Below are 20,003 nucleotides of genomic sequence, written 5' to 3'. Positions count from 1 at the left end.
CAAGAGCTTGGATGCTGTGACACTCTCGGCCGCACAGGCTCCAAGGTGGGGTAAAACAGAACCTGAGAGTTGATGTTAGGTCCTCTTAGGGAAGCCAGCATGAGATGTGTGAGGCTAATAAGACAGACCCATCCTGGGCAGTCAAGGTCAGACCATGTCAGACAGACAACAGGCAATACCAGGGGAGTTGCTGTTCATCCCTTAAGTAGGGCAGGAAGAGCACCCAGAGAAGGAAGCAGTATCCATGGGGACCCTGAGGCTGGAAAAGTCAGAACCATGCTCATAGGATACACTGGAGAAAGACTGGGAGGAGGCTCTGGGGAGGAGACTGGGCCAGTTCAGAAACTCTGTGTGTGTTGATCAGAGGGCGTGGGTTTCACTTGGGGGCGGGGGAGTAGTTGAAGCATGTGAGAGAGCAAGGGAGAAAGGTTGAATATTGGAATTCTTTTAAGGAAAATAAACTCCCACTGGTGAGCAGGCAGAGTGCACCATGGGTTTACTGGAGAGATGCAAAGGAGAAGGCAGAAGCCTGCTTGGAAGCCGGGGCCCTAAGAACTGGAGAGAAGAAATACAGGGGAGGGAAAGACCTAGAGATAGGTCAGAGGCAAAGCCCCCCACCACCCCATACTGACCGTTTCCAGGCACCCCTGCCCCACTTAGGTTTCTGCCTGCAACTAGGGAAATGATTTCAGAGCCTGCTGGGCTGGCCAGGAACCATATTTTCCCCCTTTAGCAGTTTCCCTGTTGGAAGTTGTTAAAGGAAGTGGGAAGGGCCGGCTGGGATCAGTTCTAGCAGGCAGAGGCGGATGCTGTGCAGAACCTGTGGTCCAGCACAGAGCCTCACCCTACGTCACTGCTTAGCTCCTGTAGCTGGCACTTCTGAGCTGAGGATGTCCATGGGTCTGGTAAAGGGCTTTATGCTGTGGGCCAGTAGGCAGGCTTCTCTCCTGTCCTTTCAGCCTTCTCTGGAATGAGCACCTGGCCATTGCCACCATCTTGGCCTCCCACTGGCTGTGGACGTATTAGCCTGAGAAGGGTGGCTTCAAAGTCAGTAGGGTTCTCTAAGAAGCAAACCCACATAAGCACATTGGCTCTTGAGGTATAGATCAGCAGGGCGAGTCCTATGGCCCTTTCCCCAGCCTCTTTCTTCTTTCCAGCCCCACATCCCGCCCTGGGAGCCAGAGGCCCGGCTGACCTCAGGCATCTGGGAACCTTCCCAGGAAGCAGGTCCACTGTGCTGTTTGGAGGACGGATCTGCATAGAAATGTCAGCCCCAGTTGCCTGTGCCAGAGGAAGTTCGATTGTTGTATTAAATGCTGGGTCTCTGTGTGTGTGCTGGGTCTCGGGTGTCGCTTGGTACACTGGGCCACAGACACTCTGCTTGGGATGGGCCAGCAGAGGCCCAGTGAGTAGACAGCATACTTCTGTCGGTCACGTTTACCCACACAGAAAAGAGCTGAAGTTGGGATGTGAAAGGGAAGATGCAAATGACAAGGCTAGCTTTGTGTGAGTGAGTGTACGATACATGCACACATGTGCACACGTGTCACAAACATGCACACACACAATCCCGTTTAACTATCGTGCCTAGGAAAGGGGGAAAGGGTCTTCATTTTCTGGTTTAGGGAGCTTAAGCTCAGAGAAATTAAGGGACTTGTCAGAACTGTACACTGAGTTAGCTGCTGGAAAGGTCAGAATTCTAATTGTCGCTGTCTTCAGACACACCAGAAGAGGGCATTGGATCCCATTACAGATGGTTGTGAGCCACCATGTGGTTGCTGGGAATTGAACTCAGGACCTCTGGAAGAACAGTGCTCTTAACCACCGAGCCATCTCCCCAGCCCCAAGGTCAGAATTCTAACTCAGGCTGTTGTGATCCAGAGCCACGGTATCCATCCCACCCCAGGCCCCTGACGGAACTGGCCGCCTTTTCTCTCACGTTCTTTCCCCCTTCACTGCCCTGTCCCAACCTTCTCTCTTTTATGCTAGTTCATTTCGTAGTCATCAAATCATGTATGCTTTACACAAATGAATTATCGCAGGGACTCATTGATGAATAAGGTAGTGTGCCCTGGGGAGGTTACAGCTGTAGAATGCTCTTGTTACAAATAGTCACTGTGCAACGCTGAGTGTCTGAAGGCCGCAGGTTGCAAGCAGAGGGTGTATGTCACTCTCTTAATTACTCTCAGTAGCGTGTGTCTAGCCATGGCGGTATAAAAGACACCATTCTAAGGATACACCACTTTCCAGCTGATGGGTTAATGTGCTTTTTCTGATCCTGGACCAAGTATCTATTAAGCCTCTAAGGTAGGGGTGCCACTGGGCTCTGGCAGTCTCGTAGAGTCACGGGTAAGAGCATGCCTTATAACTCTGTGTTGTGTGATGCTGTGAACTATGTACCCATCTAGTTCTTTGGAGTTCTAGGTTACTGAGTGTAGACTGGGTGTGCCATGAGGGCAGGAATCTGCCTCTTTCAGTTGTGGCTATTACTGGTGTTTACACACGGGTGTGCTTTCTGGATGCTTGAATTCAAATATCATCCAAAGCTTTTCTGGCCCTTGGGCTGAGATGTAACTGGAGCGCCGTCGTCTGAGTGAGTGAAGAGGGCACTCCGGCTATTGCTGGGACCCTTGAATTTGCCAGTCACTGTGGCAGCTACTTCTGGGCAGATATGTATATGGGACACAGGCTGAGTAACAGCATGTGCCTGTGGCCCATGGCTATGGAGTGGTGTGTGCCGGGCACTGCCAACTTCCAAGCCGCCAGCTTGCTTGTGTGCTCCCTCCTCTCTGGGAGGGCAGCCGTGAGGAGAGGCTTGCTCTGAAAGACATCTGATGAGCCAGGTTGTGTTAGCTCTGCCCTGCTTCAGATATCATAAGTCACAATTGGCTCCCTTTTGTGTATGTGTAGGGTATGCTCTAGTGTGTGTGCAGGTGTTGTGTGCGTGCTCAGAGCCCTGGAGGGTGTTGTTCTATCTCTTTCCACCTCACTCCTTAGAGGCACGGTCTCTCCCTGAACCTGGAACTTGGCTGGTCGCCTGCAATTCCCAATGAGTATTTTGTCTTCGCCCACACTAGTACCAGAGCTCCCGATGTGTACACAGCCAAGCTCGTTTTTTTTTTTAAATGCAGGTTCTGAGGATTTGAACTTGGATCCTCATGTTTGTACAAACACTCTCAACCACTGAGCTATCTGTCCTTAGTCTGTCACCCTTCTTTTTAACAATTAGCAGCAGGTCAAATTCAGGGTTCCCTGCTCCCAAAAGCATACCCCACTTTGACCAAGGCAGCAGCAGGCTTGGAAAGGAAGTTTGCATGAGATATGACACCTGGGCAGGTGACCCGTCTGAGTTGCTATCAGCCAGCTGTGTGCTTAGGCAAGTCCTTTAACTTCTCTGTGCCCATTTTCTCATCTGCTGTGGAGAAGTGTGGAGTCACATCTGGTCCCTTCTGCCTCCTCGACCCCCACACTCGGCTCGAAGCTCTCATGGGGGAGGGAGGGGTTCTGTTTCCAGGCATGTCCCAGGTCCATCTGCGTCTGTTCCATTGGCAGTGCACCTCCATCACTCCCAGACCCATGTCTCCTCCCTCTGCTTCATTTTTCATGAGCCCAGAGTGGTTTTGCTCTAAGCCCACATCCAGAAAGCTGGCTTTTCTGAGTCCAGTCACACTAAGCATAAAGCTGGGCCCTATCACCATCTCTAAGACACTGAAGTATTCAGTGTCTGCATCCTTCCACACTTCCTGCCTCTTCTCCCTCCACCCAGGCGTTGGACCAAGGCAGGCTGCATCCTGAAACAGCCACAGGCCCTTATATGTTCATGTCTTCTGCCTGCGTGGGTCTATGTCCACAGCCTCTTCCTCTGCAGGGCTAAGGAGTGAGGACTGTAGCAAAGCTGCCTGTCTGAACCAGATGCGCCCCATCCTCACCACAGCCATGCACGGGGCTCTCCTTCTTAGCCCTCACTCACAAATCCCAGGTACACAGTTTAGTTCGTCTTGAATTTGTTCTTAATCTTGGTTCTTCCTGGAAAAGACAATATGTGCTCACTCTAAAATCCCCAAGTACTAAGCAAAGTCCTCTGCACACACGGCTCTTTGTTGACTGGAATGAAGGGTAGATAGATAGAAAAGGGGAAGGGTTCCAGGGACATAGTCAATACTTATCAAGTGTAATTGATGTATATTCCTCCGTAGTAAATGTAGCTACCCAATAGACTTAAGACACGAGCCCAGAGAGGTGTGTGGAAGGAGTGATACCATCAGGAAGTGTCTCCTGGATAACAGCCCTGTGTGCCAGCATGCAGGACCTAGGCAGTTTAGCAACACTTGTCACTGCAATTATACCTGTCAAAGGGGCCAGGGGGACTGCTTCCCTTTGAACTGTAGCTGCCATCTCAGGGAGGGCTCTGATTGGATCAGCTTTGGTCACGTGTTCACATACCATAACCAACAAGGGAGATGGAGAACAGGGGCTCAAAGGACTCAGCCTGGGTAAGAGGAACCTGAAGGGTCAAGGGCTGCACTCAGAACTATTAGAGTGTAATAGTACGGCTCTGCAGTCTTAGCTCTTCAGGAGGCTGAGGCAAGAGGATAGCAAATTCAAGTCCTTCCCGAGTATTTTAAAACTTCGAAGGAAAAAGAAAGCAGAGCTCCTCCTGGTAATTTTCAGTACTGCACAGGGCAGTAAGGCTTCTCAGAAGTGGTTCCGGTCCTTGCCAGCAGCAGGACAGAAGACTGTGCACACACCTTGCATGGTAACAGTCATTGCTGTAGTTTTCCTGACACCTGTACCCCTCGTTTTCCATAGGAGAGGGTCATCTGGGGGTCTCACATGACATGACTTCCCATCAGTAGGTAGGGTTCCTGTGCCTGAGCAGGAGCCACAGGCCCCTGGCTCACAGTTGGCCTAGCAGGGCTTCTCAGCTCCCCGGTGGCTCTGCCAAGACCATGTCACTAAGATATAATTGGTGAGGCCGTTTTTGTTGTTGCTGTTGTTTAATTCACATTTCATTATGCTTGTTTTAGAAAATACAGAAGAGCAGAGAAAATTCTTGGGTTTAACATCCCCCTCCCCCCATCTTGTGATAGCATCTCGTGATTCCAGGCTGGCCTTGAACTCACCGTGTAGCCAAGACTAGCCTTGATCTTGTAACTATCATACCTCCTTGTTACAGGTTTCCACCACAGTGCCCAGATTAGATTTTCCTGCTATTTAGTGTTAATTCATATGCTCATGTTCAAAATGTACAAAGATGGGGCTGGAGAGATGGCTCAGTGGTTAAGAGCACTGGCTACTTGTCCAGAGGGTCTAAATTCAATTTCCAGCAGCCACATGGTGGCTCACAACCATCTGTAATGGGGTCTGAGGTCCTCTTCTGGTGTGTCTGAAGACAGCTACAGTGTGCTCATATACATTAAAAAAAAAGTCTTAAAAACGTGCAAAGACTAGGGAGTAATAGTAGCTCTGTTTACTAACTGTTTATCTCATAGTCTCAGTGCTGGAGAGAAATCTGTGTAAGTTGCCTCCTCCTTCTGGGAAGACTTCTTTGTTATGATCCTTTTAAAAAAGATTTATTTATTTTATGTATATGAGTGCTCTATCTGCATGTACACCTGTGTGCCAGAAGAGAGCATCAGATCCCGTGGTAGATGGTTACGAGCCACCATATTACTGCTATGCATGTCTCCGGCCCACACCCATTTCTTTTAATGGTGTAGTTCACATGTGAGTTTAGGTTATAATTATTTAGCGAGGACTCAGTATTCCTGTGGCTGATGTGAGCTGTACTTAGATGGTCCCATCCACTCCTTCAAATGACCTTCAAGAAAGCATGCTGTGATGCTCAGTGTGTAGCAAATGAGGCATGTCGCCTACCTGAGGCCACAGAGTGGACAATGACAGAGCTAGGACACATCTCCAGGAAGTCTGGCTGCAAAGCTGGGACACAAAATTCTCCTTCTCTTCGTCTGTTTTTTCTCTCTCAGTTCTCGAAGACAGGCCTTTGTCCCTTTCGCTCTGTAAAGCCCAAGATCTTTACACTTACTGAACGTGTTTTTAGTGTGTACGTGTGCTTATATATACACGTGCGTGCATGTGTGTGTGGAGGACAAGGTCAACACCGTGTATTTTGAGACAGAATTTCACTGAGCTGGAACTCCCTGATTGACCAAAGTGGCCAAGCCTGAGGGATGCTTCCATCTCCAGCCCTGAGATGACAGCTGTGGGCCACCTTCCCTGGCTTTCTCTGCCTGGGTTCAAGGGCTCTGAACTCAGGTCTTTAGGCTTGTGGGGCAAACACATCACCAACTAACTAATCTGGTACCCTTAATTTTATTTATTTTAAAAAACAATTATTTATTGCTTTAGAGAAGCATCCCTAAAATCTAACTGTAAGTGTTCATTTTAAGAAAACAGAAAAACTTCAAAAGGAAAGTGAAATTGCCCCAGACACAGGGCAGTCCACCCTGTGTTGGAGCCCTTCTCAATTTTTTCTTATTTCGAGAGAGAGGAAGGGTCAGGTCACTGGTCTGTGGGTCACTTCTAGCTGTGTGACAGTCACACATGCTCCTTTGGTGCTGTCTTGTTTGCTCCCCAGGACATGCTATCACTGTTAAGGCTCTTGTGTGCCCCAAATAGTTAAAGGCTACGGGGGTTGGGAAGTCCCTCAAGGGAGGTGAGAGATAACAGTGCTCCCTCCCGACTCAGTTCCTGCCTTTTGGAGAGAGGTAGTGAGGCAGGGAAAACTGGGTCCTGGCATCCTGGGTCCCCACCCCCTGCCGTAAGGCTGTCCAGAGCCTCTGTCTCTGCCTCATGCCCAGCACCTGCTCTGGGAAGTATGTGCTGACTCCCCAGCTCCCAGGCACAAACTATTTTTGGCTACAGTGACCATTCGCTAGTAATGAAAACAGAAACCCCTCTCCCTGCCTTGTTCTTCCTTGGGACAGTGCACTGGGGGCCAGGGCTGCTGTGCTCAGGCCCCTCACCATGCATTGCCTGTGGAGCTGGGTGATGACAAAGGCACCAAAGGACCCAGAAGCCCCACCACCCACCTTGCCGAGAGAAGCCCAAGGCTCAGGCTGGCCTGCATCAGATAAGAGTTGTGAGGTAGGCGGTGGAGAGCCTTTCCTTGGGTCCTCAACTGGGTCCCTTTGGCTGGACCCTGAGTTCTTGCTTTGCCAGCTGGCTGTAGAACACACCAGAAAAGCATGCATTTTATGGGAGGCAACTGTCATTTCATGTTCTGTTTCCTCCCTTCCTCATGACAGGGAATGGCTAAGGAGCAGTCCGAGTTTTAGCCATCGATGGCCCCCATCTTTATGATAAAGGGGTTGGCTGTTTTCATGCTTCGGGTTGAAACGGGACACACTTGTTTTGAGCCCCCTGTATCCACAGGAGCTGACCTGTTCATGCTATGAAGGATTGAGCTCGCCTTCTGGTCAGTCAGGACAGGGAAGCTGGGCTACATAGAGAAAGAATCTAAGTGTTGACTGTAGAGAAGTGGGGCCAAGACCCAATTACCGAGGCCCACGATGAGTAATGGCATCCTTCAGAATCTGTTTTTATAGTGAGCAAGCAGTTATGACTGGGCTACTTACTCAATGGTGGCAGTGCCCATACTCATTACTTTTATGGTTAAACTGATTAGAAAGAAGGAAGCTCATTGAGAAGCTGTGTAAGAAACGGTGGGCCATGGGCCCCTGTAAACTTTGGCTCTTGTCTTGGAAGCTAGCTGTTGGGTATAGGTGGCACTTTGAGGTTTCTATTTTCCTGTTATAATAAAAAATGTACCTCTCACTGGGTTGGGGGGTAGGTAGGGTAGGCAAGGTTTGTTCCCTTCTATCCTCTGTGTTAGGGACTTGGCAGGTTCTAAAGTGACATCCTAGGACTGTTGCTTTGGATTACATAGGGCTCTGGTCCCACAAGTCCAACATGTGGCTTGGCACCACATGGGCAGTTGTCTTTGGAGAAGAGGCTCAGGGCAGAGGTCAGAGACTTCCCCTCAGCTTCTGTGTAGTACCAACTCAGAAGACCTGGAAGGAAGGAGCCTTGACAAATGGGTGTGGGGGGACCTTTTTGGGAGCAGAGAAGACCTTGAGTGAGTGAAGTCCTGAGGGAATGTGTGTTGTTGATGTGGGCACAGCCATATCAAGGACCCCAGAGCCGCAGAGGTCTTTGGAAAATAGGAAATCCTTTTCCACAGGCTCAGAAGGAAATGGCAAAGCCTCCCTTGTAGAATCCAGTGTGAGTGTTAAAAGTATGCACAGAAACTGTCTGCCCTACACTCCCAACCCCCATATTTATGGCCTTAAGACTGTTTCCCTACAGACACTCCTCCTACCAAGATTAGCTAAACCTGTCTCCTTGATCCATCTGTATCCCATAAACCCAGCCCCTTGTTTATTTGTGTATAATAACCCTGCCTCCTTGTTCAGCTGTATGCAACGGCTTCTCCTTGCTGCTCAACTCTATGTAAAAATCACACTGAGTTTTCCAGTGCGGTGGTTTCTCCATCTAACAGCCTTTGCCACCCAGCCCCAGCCCGTCTATCTGTGGCTGTCTCTGTCTTTTCTTCTTTCTTGTGGTTCCCATTAGTGCATGGACATTGGAAAACGCTGGGAGGCCTGCCGTGGTGTTGGTTCCTGTGGATACAGATAACCAGGGCCTGGTCCCAGAGCTGTTGTTTGGATAACACAGGCAGGTTTCCTCCTCTAGGTCCCGGTTTTGCTTTGTTTTTTTCTTTGTAAATTCGCTTACCGGCTGCATTATCTCTAAGGTCCCTTTGAAGTCTGCCTCTGACTTTGGCAGTCGATGGGTTTCTCATTTTATTGGGTATCCACTGGCTCCTTTCATGTCCTCAGAACCTGGTAACTATGGTGACAGGCCCCTGGCTTCGGTCCTAGCCATCCTCTCAGAAGCTTTGTTGGACTTCCACAGCTTTGGAGCCCAGTGCTTCGGTGGGGCCTTTAGTGTTCAGCGGTCCTGGAAAACTACAGAGAAGGGCTGCCTGTCCTTGGGTCTCCTGAGAGGTCTCTACCTGCTCCTGTTTGGGAGCCCTAGGAGAGCTCTGAAACAATGCACCCCTTGTCTGGAGACAGAGAATCTGCTTCTCAGGTCTCCAGCCCTGGGGCTCCTGCCTACGTATAACCTAGTTTATTCCCTTCTGGGATAGACAGACAAACTACTCAGAAGACAGACTTGTTGGCTACTGATGTGGTGATCTGCTAAAGGGGTTTGTGATTAGACTCCTGGTCCTTCAGGACTGAAGCTTGGGGTCAGGCATGTAGCTGTGATTCACTTGCTACACTGGGTACACTCTGGTGCAGCGGGCCTCGCCAGTTCGTCTCAGAGTCCTCCTGCAAACCTGGAGGAGGTAGATGCAGGTAGGAGGGGGGAGAACAAGCTGGGGATATAGGTCACTGGTAAGCCGCTGCTTAGCAAATGCAAGACTCTGGGTTTGGTCCTTGGCACTGAGAAAACGAGGGGAAAGACTTGAACAGAGGAGATACCAGGACCGGCAGACAGTAAAGATGGCTAGAGACATGGCAGTGTCCCTGTACTATGTCAGGGACTTAGTTGACTCTCAGGAGGGCTGGGTTGCCCATAGTGTTAGGAAAAAGATGAAGAGAGTGGGGGGTATTTGGTCCATGGAGGTGTGGTGAGGAAGCGGGGAAAGGGAAATGCCTCTGGGAGACCCATGTTGGGAATCCCTTCCCCCCTGAGGGACCAGCCACAGGACAGTATAGTACAGAGTAGAGTTTATTCAGGTCATGGGGAGAGTTAAGAGGGTAGGGTAGTAGAGGCAGAGAGAAGAGAGGAGTAGAGAAGTACAGGCCAGCCATGAGCACCTGGAGAGAGGGGAGAAGGGAATGAGGAGAAGAGGGGCAAGGGGGTAGAGCAAGAGGAGGGGCAAACAGCCCCTTTTATAATGTCAGGTTACTGGGGCAGAGCATACCTGGCTATTGCCAGGTAACTGTGGGGTGGAGTTTACAGAATCCCGACACATGGGAAATGTTTCAGACTAGCTCTTACTCTTTCTGGCACCCTGAACTTCAGGTGCAGGTCCAATGTTGTCACAGCTCCCCATTTGCTTCAAGAAGTGGTTTGGTGTGGTTGGCACAGCATATAGTCATTTGTCACACAGCTGTCACCTGCTCATAGTGCCTCTTGCATCAATAAAGGAGGCCCCAGGAAAGCCTGAAGATCCTGGAGCTGTGCCCTAGAGCAGGGGAGGGTCGGGGAAGGACCTCTGGACCTGGCTAGCTCAGGTCTGGCCCCACCGCATAGCTGTTTTGTGTAATATGGGAGTTTCTCACTTGCCAGTGCCCCAGAAGCAAAGTGTCACACACGGGTTTGTGTAGCTCTTTGGCTGTAGCCAAACTGTCTACCCTAACCCCAAGACTTCCTTTCAAATGCTCTTTAATTGTTTTGAAGACTTACTATTTTTAAGTCTGTGTGTGCACACATGCACAAGAATGCAGGTGCCTACAGAGGCCAGCAGTATCTGCTCCCCCTGAAGCAGGAGCTATAGGAGGTTGTAAGGTGCTAGACACAGGACCTGGAACTGAACTTCAGTCTTCTGCAAGAGCAGTAGGTCTCTTAACCACTCAGCAGTCTCTCCAGCCTGGTCTCTGGCTGGCTGAGAGGATATTCCAGGGTTGCTGCGTTGTCTTTTGCTTTGTTTTCTGTTGGAGATTGAACCTAGAGTCTTGAACAGACTATAAATAGTTTTGATTTGAGATTTACTGTGGGGGTCTTGTGGATAAAGGTATTTATTCACTGAGAAGTTCTCCCTCTGTAGCTTAAGCTGGTTTTGAACTCACAACCTTCTCTTTACTTTGGGAGGGTGTGGAATAAGGGAAGTACCAGTTCCCCCAAGCTTGGGTACATGTGTGTTTCTCTCATGGACCATGTCTGGTCATTTTCAACTGTCGGTGGATCAGATCAGCGTGGAAAAGTGTGCCGGTGATGCTGAAGCCAGTGGGCACAGGCTGTGGTTTTTGAGTGGCAGGTGTGGGCCCGGCCTGAAGTCTGTCCTGGATGACACTTTCCTGCTGCTGCTGTCCTGGGGTGGGACCAGGGATGCCGGTGGGAGGGGGAAGCAGGAAAAGAGGAACAATGAGACCAGGGCCTCTGGGAGATGTAGCCAGCCAGACATAGCTGGCAAGTACTTACAGAGTGATCAAATAAACCCACTTGATCAGGACCAGAGAGCTATGATCCACAGTCGAAATCTAGTCCACTATTGTTTAAAGAATGAAGGGGTCCCCCCCCCTTTTTCCTTTTAACTGTCAGAGAGGGGAGGATAAAATATCTTGTGACAGATAAAAAAAAATGGTATAAAATTCAAGTTTGAGAGACCCCGAGTGTCATTTGAACATGGCCACACCCACTCATTTACTTTTCATCTTGGGGATGTTTGGGTACAGCCATGGCAAAGTAGAAGAAGGAGCCTCTCTTTGCCCAGGTGTGGCTGGGAGACTGCTGGGAGACAGGCCCTGGCGGGTGGCACTGAGTCTGGAGAGTGATGCCAGGTGCAGTCTCGAGCTGGAACACTGGGCCAGGCAGGCGGTCCTGGAACGTCTCAGGAAAGAGACTGGCTTACATGGCTGAGGAGCCTGAAGTAGAGGTGGGGCTAAGGGATAGGTGGGGAGGGGTCTCCTGGGAGCCTCTTGCAACTGCTCTCATCCCCACTGCTAAAAGTGCCCCCTAAGTAGGTTCTCACTCCAACTGTCTGTCCCCTCAGTTCTGGCTGGAGTTGCGGCACATTTGTGTGTATGTGGCTCACGCCAGGCAGAACGGCCCCTGGCATAACCACTGTCCTCTCTCTGGCCCACATGTGTTTCTAAGTATAGACCCAGGCTGCCCCGTGGCTGCTGGTAAGTCCCAGGATACCATCTGATACCCAGTGTGACCTGTGACCCTAGCCATTGCTAGCTGCTGGAGACGGGGTGGGGGCGTATTTGACCAGACCCTCCCCTGCCTTCTGCTACAGAGAACAGAGACTAGCAGGCTCCTGTTAATGGCATGGCTTAATTGTCACAGACTGGGATGACCTCAGCTTGCAACTGGCCCTGCTTTCTCATTATTACCAGAAAGGATAATTTAATGTCGCTCACTGGAAAACATTAAGTCATCGTTTGAGGGAAAGTGGCCGAGCCAAGGAGGCAAGTGTTCCTGTGGCCCGCTCATGGGCCATGTGAGCCCCAAGGCATGTTGGGTTCATGGCTGGGACATATGGCCTCTCTCAACTTCTAGTAAACATATTTTATCTTGGTTCAGCAGCTGGAATAAGTGAGCAGCAATTCTAGACACAGTGTGGCTTCTCAGCCTCCATCCCTGCTCTAGCTCTCCAGGCCAAGGAAGGCCAGCTTTGTTCTTAGCTTTCAGATGACCGTCTTCTGTAGGCCTCCAGGTGGGTGGGCAGCCAGGGACCTCAAGCCAGAGTTTCCCAGAGGCCCTCCCTTTGAGTTCCCCTTTAGCAAGAGGCAGGCTGATTCCTAACTGCCGTGGTTCCCTAGCATACATGGGAGGAACTCTGGTTTAATGGACTTCCCTGTGCTGTTCCTGTCTTGGTGAGTAGGTGAGTCACATCTGTGTGTGAGGTCTGGGGGCTTTGAGTTGTTTTGGATGAGACATGATACCAGGACAACTCCTGGGAGGTGGGGTTGGTGGGGAGGCTCATCTCACTGAGGGGACTGCGCAGCCACAGATACGTTCTTCTGTTGACCCCCCTGATTCAAGCATGTTTGCCTTTGTGGAACTCTTCTTAACACGGAGTCCCAAATCAGCCCTAAGAGTTGTAAAACTGTACACCTAATCTGCAGGGTGGCTGGCTTATTAAGACAGCCTGGGCACCAGAGTGCTCACTGCTGGGTGACAGGCCTCATGGCCAGCAGAGGAAGGCTTCAGAAGTCTCTAGTCAGATCCACCATGGGAAAGAGCACTTTCTTCCAGCAGCCCCACCGTGTCCATGAACTTCTCATGAGTTAGTTGCCAACAAATAAAAACAAACCAACCACTCAAAGAGAATCCAAATTGTTGTCACTATTTAAACAGACAGACAGACAAACCAGGGTCTTATGTAGCCCAGGCAGCCTCAGACTTACTATTACACCCACAACTGGCTTGGAACAACTGTCCCACCTGCTTCAGCCTTCCAAGTTCTGGGTAACAGGCTCGACGCACCAAGCCCAGCTTAGTTTTGTGTTTTTGTTTTTTGTTTGTTTTTAATGCTAGAAGTTCTGACACTCTCCTGGCTTTCTCCATTCCTATAACACCGAGAACAGTGGGTGGATTTCTGGTTAGCCTCGTAGTTTGTGGCAGAAAACATGCAATCACAAATGGATGGGTATAGAGATAACTTCACTGCTGCAATTTCTTGGGACCAGGGTTGCCTCCCCCATCTTCCTCCTCAGGCCACAGAGATTAAGTGGTAGAAAGAACTGACACTCAGAAGTAGCTGACTGCTGTAGATGGACTAAGTAGTCTAATTGTATCCGTGGGGGTGGGGTGGGGGTGGGGTGGGGGTGGGGTGGTGTGGGGTGGGGTGGGGGTGGGGTGGGGTGGGGTGGGTTGGGGGTGGGGTGGGGTGCAGGCTCCAGCACATGGAGGGCTCGAGGCCGCATTCTTCTCCAGCATCCCTTTGGCCTCCACTCTGACCTCGCCCATCTATCTCTGTTTTGAACCTGATTGTGAAGAGCAGAGGCAAGGGAGGAATAGAAACGCTATATTCTGGCCTCATTCAAGGGGGAGCAGATTGATCCCCAGGCTTCAGAGGAGCAAAAGACACTTCTAGCTAATTTGAAGCTATGAGAAAAATCCATTCTTCTTTTTACTTTTATTCTATTTATTAATAAAAAAGACTGCGAACATTTTAGTTCTCTTTTCAGGGAGGTTAGTTCACTTGAATAAAGAACAAAGGCCTTCCATGTTACTGAGTGGTTCTGTTGAGATGAGGTAAAGTTGGCAACTCCTCCAGGCTCTGCCTAACAGCTACCTAGCAACAGCTTGCATAGCTGCCTGCCAGGTATGAGCCAACCTGGTGTATGAGAAATGCTTGGCTACCTCACCATATTCCCCCCTCTCTCTCCCCTCCCTCCCTCCATCCCTCTCTCTGTGTATGCCTGTCTATCTGTCTCTCCTCTCTCTTCATCTCCTATTCTCTCTCTTTCTTATATGTCCAGGCTGGTCACTTCCTCTCTTTTCTCTCGCTCACTCCTTTTGTACTAAGCCTGTCACATGGTGGTGAAACACCTTGGCCAGCCCTCTGAGGTGCTCCCTTCACACCATACTATACCACCGTTCAGTAAAACACAATAGGTAGAAATTGGTTATTTTGAAGTAACCCTCTTCCCCTAGAAGGGAGCTTCCCAGTTCCAGCTAGGCAGTCGTTAATGTGGGACATCAGTAGGAGCCCCTGCATCTGACAGGCTGCTATTTAAGTCATGTGAACTCCTGGAGCTTTAATACATGGACTGGGTGGCATGGGCTTCCTGAGTCAGTTCTAGTGAAGATAGCATACACAAAGCAGTGGGCATATTGCCCTGGCAAATGGGTGGTGGTAATGAGTGTAATTATTTTGTTTGAGAAATTGAAAGGGTCGGTGTCTTAGTTAGGGTTTTACTGCTGTGAACAGACACCATGACCAATGCAAGTCTTAAAAAGGATATTTAATTGGAGCTGGCTTACAGGTTTAGTGGTTCAGTCCCTTATCATCAAGATGGGAGGGGGCATGGCAGCCTGCAGGCAGGTGTGGTGCAGGCAAAGTTCTGTATCTTCATTTGAAGGCTGCTAGCAGAATACGTGCTTCCAGGGAACTAGGATGAGGGTCTTAAAGCCCACACCCACAGTGACACACCTATTCCAGCAGGGCCACACCTTCTAAGAGTGCTACTTCCTGGGCTAAACATATATAAACCACCACAGTACGGTTGATGAAGAGGGGAAAGGGAGCAGGGGAGGGGGGCGAGGGGACTTCCTATTTGCTTTATTGTTAGGTTGGAAGTTGGAGTTCCCATGCTTGACTCCGGCATTGCCACCACAGAATAGTCTCTCATCTTCCAGGAAGCTGCTGACTCAACTTTCTTGGCAGTATGTGTACTTGTGGGTGTGCCCATGTGTGGGTGTCTGTGGGTGTCCAACCAGCTGAGGACATCCCATCCAAGGTAGAATGTTCTTTGTGTAGTTGTCTTTGGGCTTTTGTTTGAGGCAGGATCACACCTGGTGGCCCAGGTGGGCCTCAAATTTAAGATCCTCTTATGTGCAGTTCTAAACCGGGATTACAGGAATGTGCTGCGCCCCACCAGGCTGTTGAATGCAGTTGTGTGGAGGTAAAGGTCACCTGTCCCTGACCCAACAATATTATCAAGCTGCTCTCCACGGCCAAACGAAGGGGAAGGGTGGCCAAGCCACACTGTGATGACGAACGGTTTTTGGGGGACATAAAGGAAGATTGGCGGGCAAGCGGAAAACTCCCGTGTGGGGACTGGTTTTTTATCAGCCTCTTCTCCCTGAGCCACGCTCCACAGCGGTTTCCTGTGGGTTTCATGTGATGGAGTGGAAGGATTTCTGACAGCTAAGAGTTTGTCTAACCACTGATGATCTTTCTTGGTATTGTGCATTTCTTCCTGGCTGTGGTGGGAACTGTGTTAACTGTAGTAAGAGTCCAGCCAGAGGCCCTGCTGACGGCTGAAACACAAGCACATGCCTCAGGTGGGACGTGGCCCACCCGAGTCTCCAAGACTCAGTTCAGCTTGACCCTTGAGCCTAAGATTTACAGCACTGCAAATGCACCGACAGGGAAATTACTCTTTGGAAATAATATCTGAAATGGGTGTGGTGGTGCAAGCCTGTGGCCCAGCACTTGGCTCTGAAGCCAGAGGATCACCTGGAGTTGGGATTCAGTGGTTCCAGCCCAGCCGGGATATAGTAGAAGGCCCTGTCTTGAGGAAACAAAACTAGATCCAGCTCACCTTCAAAATCCTTGAAATCCTTCAGGCTTTCTAGACTTACTTGATAGGGGCCATGTGGGCGCCCCAGTTACTGCACGTGTGGAAAGAGTTAAAAGGTGTTAAGAGGAATATGGAAGATGGGGATTGGCCAGTCCAGCCATGGAGCTGTTTACAGGCCCCCTTACTTGTTTTGTGTCTTAGTGCATACATAGTAGTTACTTCTTTGCTCAGCTCCTATAACCCCCAACAGAGGTGGGGCGCAATAAGCCCTAGAGACCAGAGATGCGATCCATTGTATCTATGGATTTCTAGGGAGAGGTCCAGTTCTGACATCAGTCTAACTCATGTTCATGCTTTGTATTAGTTTTCTAGTGCTGCAGTGTCAGGCCCTGCCAGTGTATACGTTCATGGCTCTCCAGCGGGGGGATGAGGAGGAGTCCCATGCCAGGCCATTGTTGCAGCCGTCTCTGCATAGACTCTTACAAAGCCCAGTAAGATGTCAGCCAGACTAGCTAGGTTCTTTGGGGAAAGCTTTGGGGACAGAATCCAATTTCTTCTGACTTTAGGGGCAGAAGGAAATTTTCCTCTACCTTACAACAGTCCCTCAGAATAAACTGTCCAAAGTTGAATGGGAGAAAAGCCGCAAAAACATTACATGCGCATATTTGGTGGAATTGTCCCCAGTGGCTAGAAGATCCCAATGTTCACACCCTCTATTTCTGCAGGGAGGGAGGGAGGTGGGCAATTTTGAGAGGACAGAAAAGGCTTCATGCTAAATGATGCCTTTGGAATGTAAGTGCGGGACCCAAGGGATCAACACCATCTTGCAGAGGAGAGGAAAGGTCAATGGCTTCCAGTCCCTAGTCATCTTTTCTGAGATTACCCTACCTGCTAAGCCATGTTGCTGACCCAATCATAGGCTTTATTATTATTATTATTATTAATGTGTGTATGTATACAGTGCACATGTACAGGGCCAGAGGACATCTGGGTTCTGGGGATTGAACTCAGGCCCTCGGGCTTGTAGGCAAACTCCATCTTAATGCCCCTCCCCCACTCCAGAAAGACATTTTGTCTAGCAGTGTAGCCCTTTGAGCCTCATTCTCCAGATGTAATGTGATCCCGGTGACCTGCAAATTCTCTGCCACTGAGCGCCACATCCAGCCCTGCCTCCCCAGCCCCCGTCCCCCTTTTAGACGGTCTTATGTAATCCAAGCTGGCCCCAGACTTACTCTGTAGACAAGGATGGCCTTTCAATCCTCCCCCAACTTTAACTTCCCAAGAGCTAGAATTATAGGTTTGTGCCACCATGCCTGGTTTACCAGCACTAGATCCTAGGGCTTTGTGCATCCTGGGCACACTGTGCTGGCTGAGCTTACAACCTCGGCCTTCACTTTTTATTATAGGACAAGGTCTCACTAAGTTACCTTAGCCAGCCTTGACTTTGCTTTCTAACCCAGGCAGCCTTTGAACTTAGGATCCTTCTGCTTCCGCCTCCCAAGTAGATGGGATAAACAGGCCAGTCTAGCTGGTCTACACGGACTGGCTTACATACAAGTCAGTAAGTGTTATTTGGGGCGTTGTTGTTGTTGTTGTTTTATCCTTGTTAAAAGCAATTTATTTTGAGATGTCTCTTGTCTGATTCAGATACAGTCAAGTTCAGAAGAGTTTCTAAAAGTGTCATAAATCCCAACTTTTCTGTACCAAAGAATTTTAAAATAGAAATAAATGAACAGGCTATGAGGCCCCATCCAGGCCTTTCTGGCCTTTTCTGCTTTTCCTTATCTCCAACCCAAAGGTGGCACTCCACCTCAGCTGCTGTTTCTGCCATGCTGACGGGGGTGAGAGTGCTCTGCCCCTGACAAGTGGTGGCTTCTAGTCAGAGGCTGTCCGAGACAGCAGCTGGCTCCTGCCACTCAGCTGGGAGGCCTATCCTTCAGAGCAGAGGGCTGAGACTCCCTCACTGCTCCCTCAGCTTTCTTCCTGTCCCTTCTGTGCCCCCAGGAGATTCCTCAAGAGCTCACACTAGATGCCCTGCTAGAAATGGACGAGGCCAAAGCCAAGGAGATGCTGCGGCGCTGGGGGGCCAGCGCTGAGGAGTGCAGCCGTCTGCAACAAGCTCTTACCTGTCTTCGGAAGGTGACTGGCTTGGGTAAGAAATGCCTGCCCTCCCCCAAGACTCTGTTTCATGTGCTCCCAGGCCTGGCCAGTTCCCTTGGGAGATGGGACTTCTGCCAAAGTCAGTCTTGGGATCAATAGGGAGGGTACGCTTCAGGGGTGTGGGGGTAGTTCTGGTGTGGCTGTTTAGAAAGTATGCTGGGGCTTGTCCCCTAGGAAGCCTTCTCAAGAGTCCCCAGGGCTTTGGAGCCCAGTTGGTCTGGCCAGTCTGACCTAAAAAGCTTCAGCCATTGTTAGGAATCCTAGTCTGCCTTCAGTTCAGGCCCTGTATGCCACGCCTCCCAACACATACAGGAAGGCATCTGTGTTGCTCCAGCCCTTCCCACCGGCTTCCTGCATTCCACCTCCCTCCCCTAAACAGTTTCCCTCTTATTCCCAGCTTCAGCTCTCTGCTCATAAAGCCTTTCTCTCTGGTGTCAGTGTGGCCTGAGCCCAGCATAGTTAGAGAAAATGTGCGGCTTCTTATTTGAGAGTGTACATAGGGCTATCCCCGGCCGTGTATAATTCTGCCATTACCACAGTCTCCCCTGGGATTATTCCTAGGTGCTTTATGTCTTCCCGTGGAAACGCTTTCCAACGCCTGACTTAATGTTCCCACTACCACCCAGAGAAGGCTCTAAAATGAGCCTAATGGGTGGAAGCCAGCATTATTTAAAAGATCTGAGCTGCCTACTTCATCTCCAGTCTCCCGGGGCTGAAGGGGGAAGCACCCAGCTTGATACTTTTTTTTGAGACAGGCTCTCCCTGTGTAGTGCTCATTAGCCTGGAACTCCCGATCTAGACCAGGCAGGCTGGCCTCAGACTCCCAGAGATCCACCTGCCTGTGCCTCTACTGAGTGTGCTACCATGCCCAGCTAATTTATTCCCCCCACACCACCCCCCCCTGCAAAGGGCGGAGCCTACGTTTTCTATTCACTGTGGTCCTAGGTATGTCTGGGGTCCACCGTGCCAGGACACAGCCCCAGGGAAGAGAATTTCCACAGCGTCCTTTCTTGTTCATTCGGCTGTGCAGCTCCTGTGTCCCCGTGACAGGTTGTGGGCTTCACGCCATCCCACATGGCTTCTTCAGTGACCACTAGGGTTGAAAGCAGTCAGAGCAGCATTCCAGGAGGACCTGGTGAGAGCAGCCGGGTCACAGCAAGGATGAGGAGTCAGCCTCCCCCGGCCTCCCTGTGGCTCAGTTCCTCATCTGTACAGTAAGACTGTACAGGATTGTTGTGATGGAGAAACAAACGAAGGGTCACCAAAGGTCAGGCGTGCTTTTCACTGTCAGGCCTGTGGAGGACAGCAAATGTTACCATCGCGTTCCCTATGCTCTCTGGTCTTTTCTTCCTATGTGTCTAGGCTAGCTGTGAGCTCGCCCCTCGTCTGTGTCAGCTCCTCCCGTGCTGTGATACCTGTGCGCATCATCAAACCTGGGTGATACTTGGCTTTGACTTTACGTTTGTCTGCTTTGTTTTATTCCATAAGCAGGGTCTCTTTAGGCACACGCCACCACGCCCAGCTGATGCTTGAGGACTTTTGTCTTTTTTCCTTTTGGGTTTTTGAAACGGGGTCTCTTGCAGCCTAGTCTGGCCTTGAACTCACTATGTAGTTAGTGATGGCCTTGAACCCTTCAGATTCCCTCCACCCTTACCCCCTTGAATACTGGGAACACAGATGTGTGCCACCTCCTACCCAGCCAATGCTCCTGAAGAGGAGCTCCCCTGCTCACACACCTCAGCATTTTTTTTTTTACAGGAGCTGCCACCTCTTCCCTTTCTGAGGCCCTACTTTGGGGTGGGCGACCCAGCATTTCCTCAGCACAGCAGAGGGTGTGACATCAGTGCTGATCGCCTGGTGTCAGTGGCGTGTCATGGAGGGTGCTGTTGG

General features: G+C 50.3%; 1 protein-coding gene across 4 annotated transcripts in view; it reads left to right on the top strand.

Moving 5' to 3' along the window:
* Positions 1 to 20,003, top strand: part of KSR1 (kinase suppressor of ras 1) — a 58,561-nt gene that overhangs the window by 7,238 nt on the left and 31,320 nt on the right. For 3 of the 4 annotated variants that reach the window (XM_080923233.1, XM_080923232.1, XM_080923230.1), the window contains exon 2: positions 17,958 to 18,105. In XM_080923233.1, the coding sequence (XP_080779359.1) occupies positions 17,997 to 18,105 (109 nt within the window). In that variant the 5' untranslated portion in view covers positions 17,958 to 17,996. Of the gene's footprint in view, positions 1 to 6,939; positions 7,108 to 17,957; positions 18,106 to 20,003 lie in introns of those variants that run through there. The other variant, XM_080923231.1, reaches the window with a different exon arrangement.

This window comes from Micromys minutus (assembly GCF_963924665.1).
Source record: "Micromys minutus genome assembly, chromosome: 10".
NCBI lineage: Eukaryota > Metazoa > Chordata > Mammalia > Rodentia > Muridae > Micromys > Micromys minutus.
Note: the sequence above shows the minus strand (reverse complement) of the source record. Positions and strands in the feature narration are given on the sequence as shown.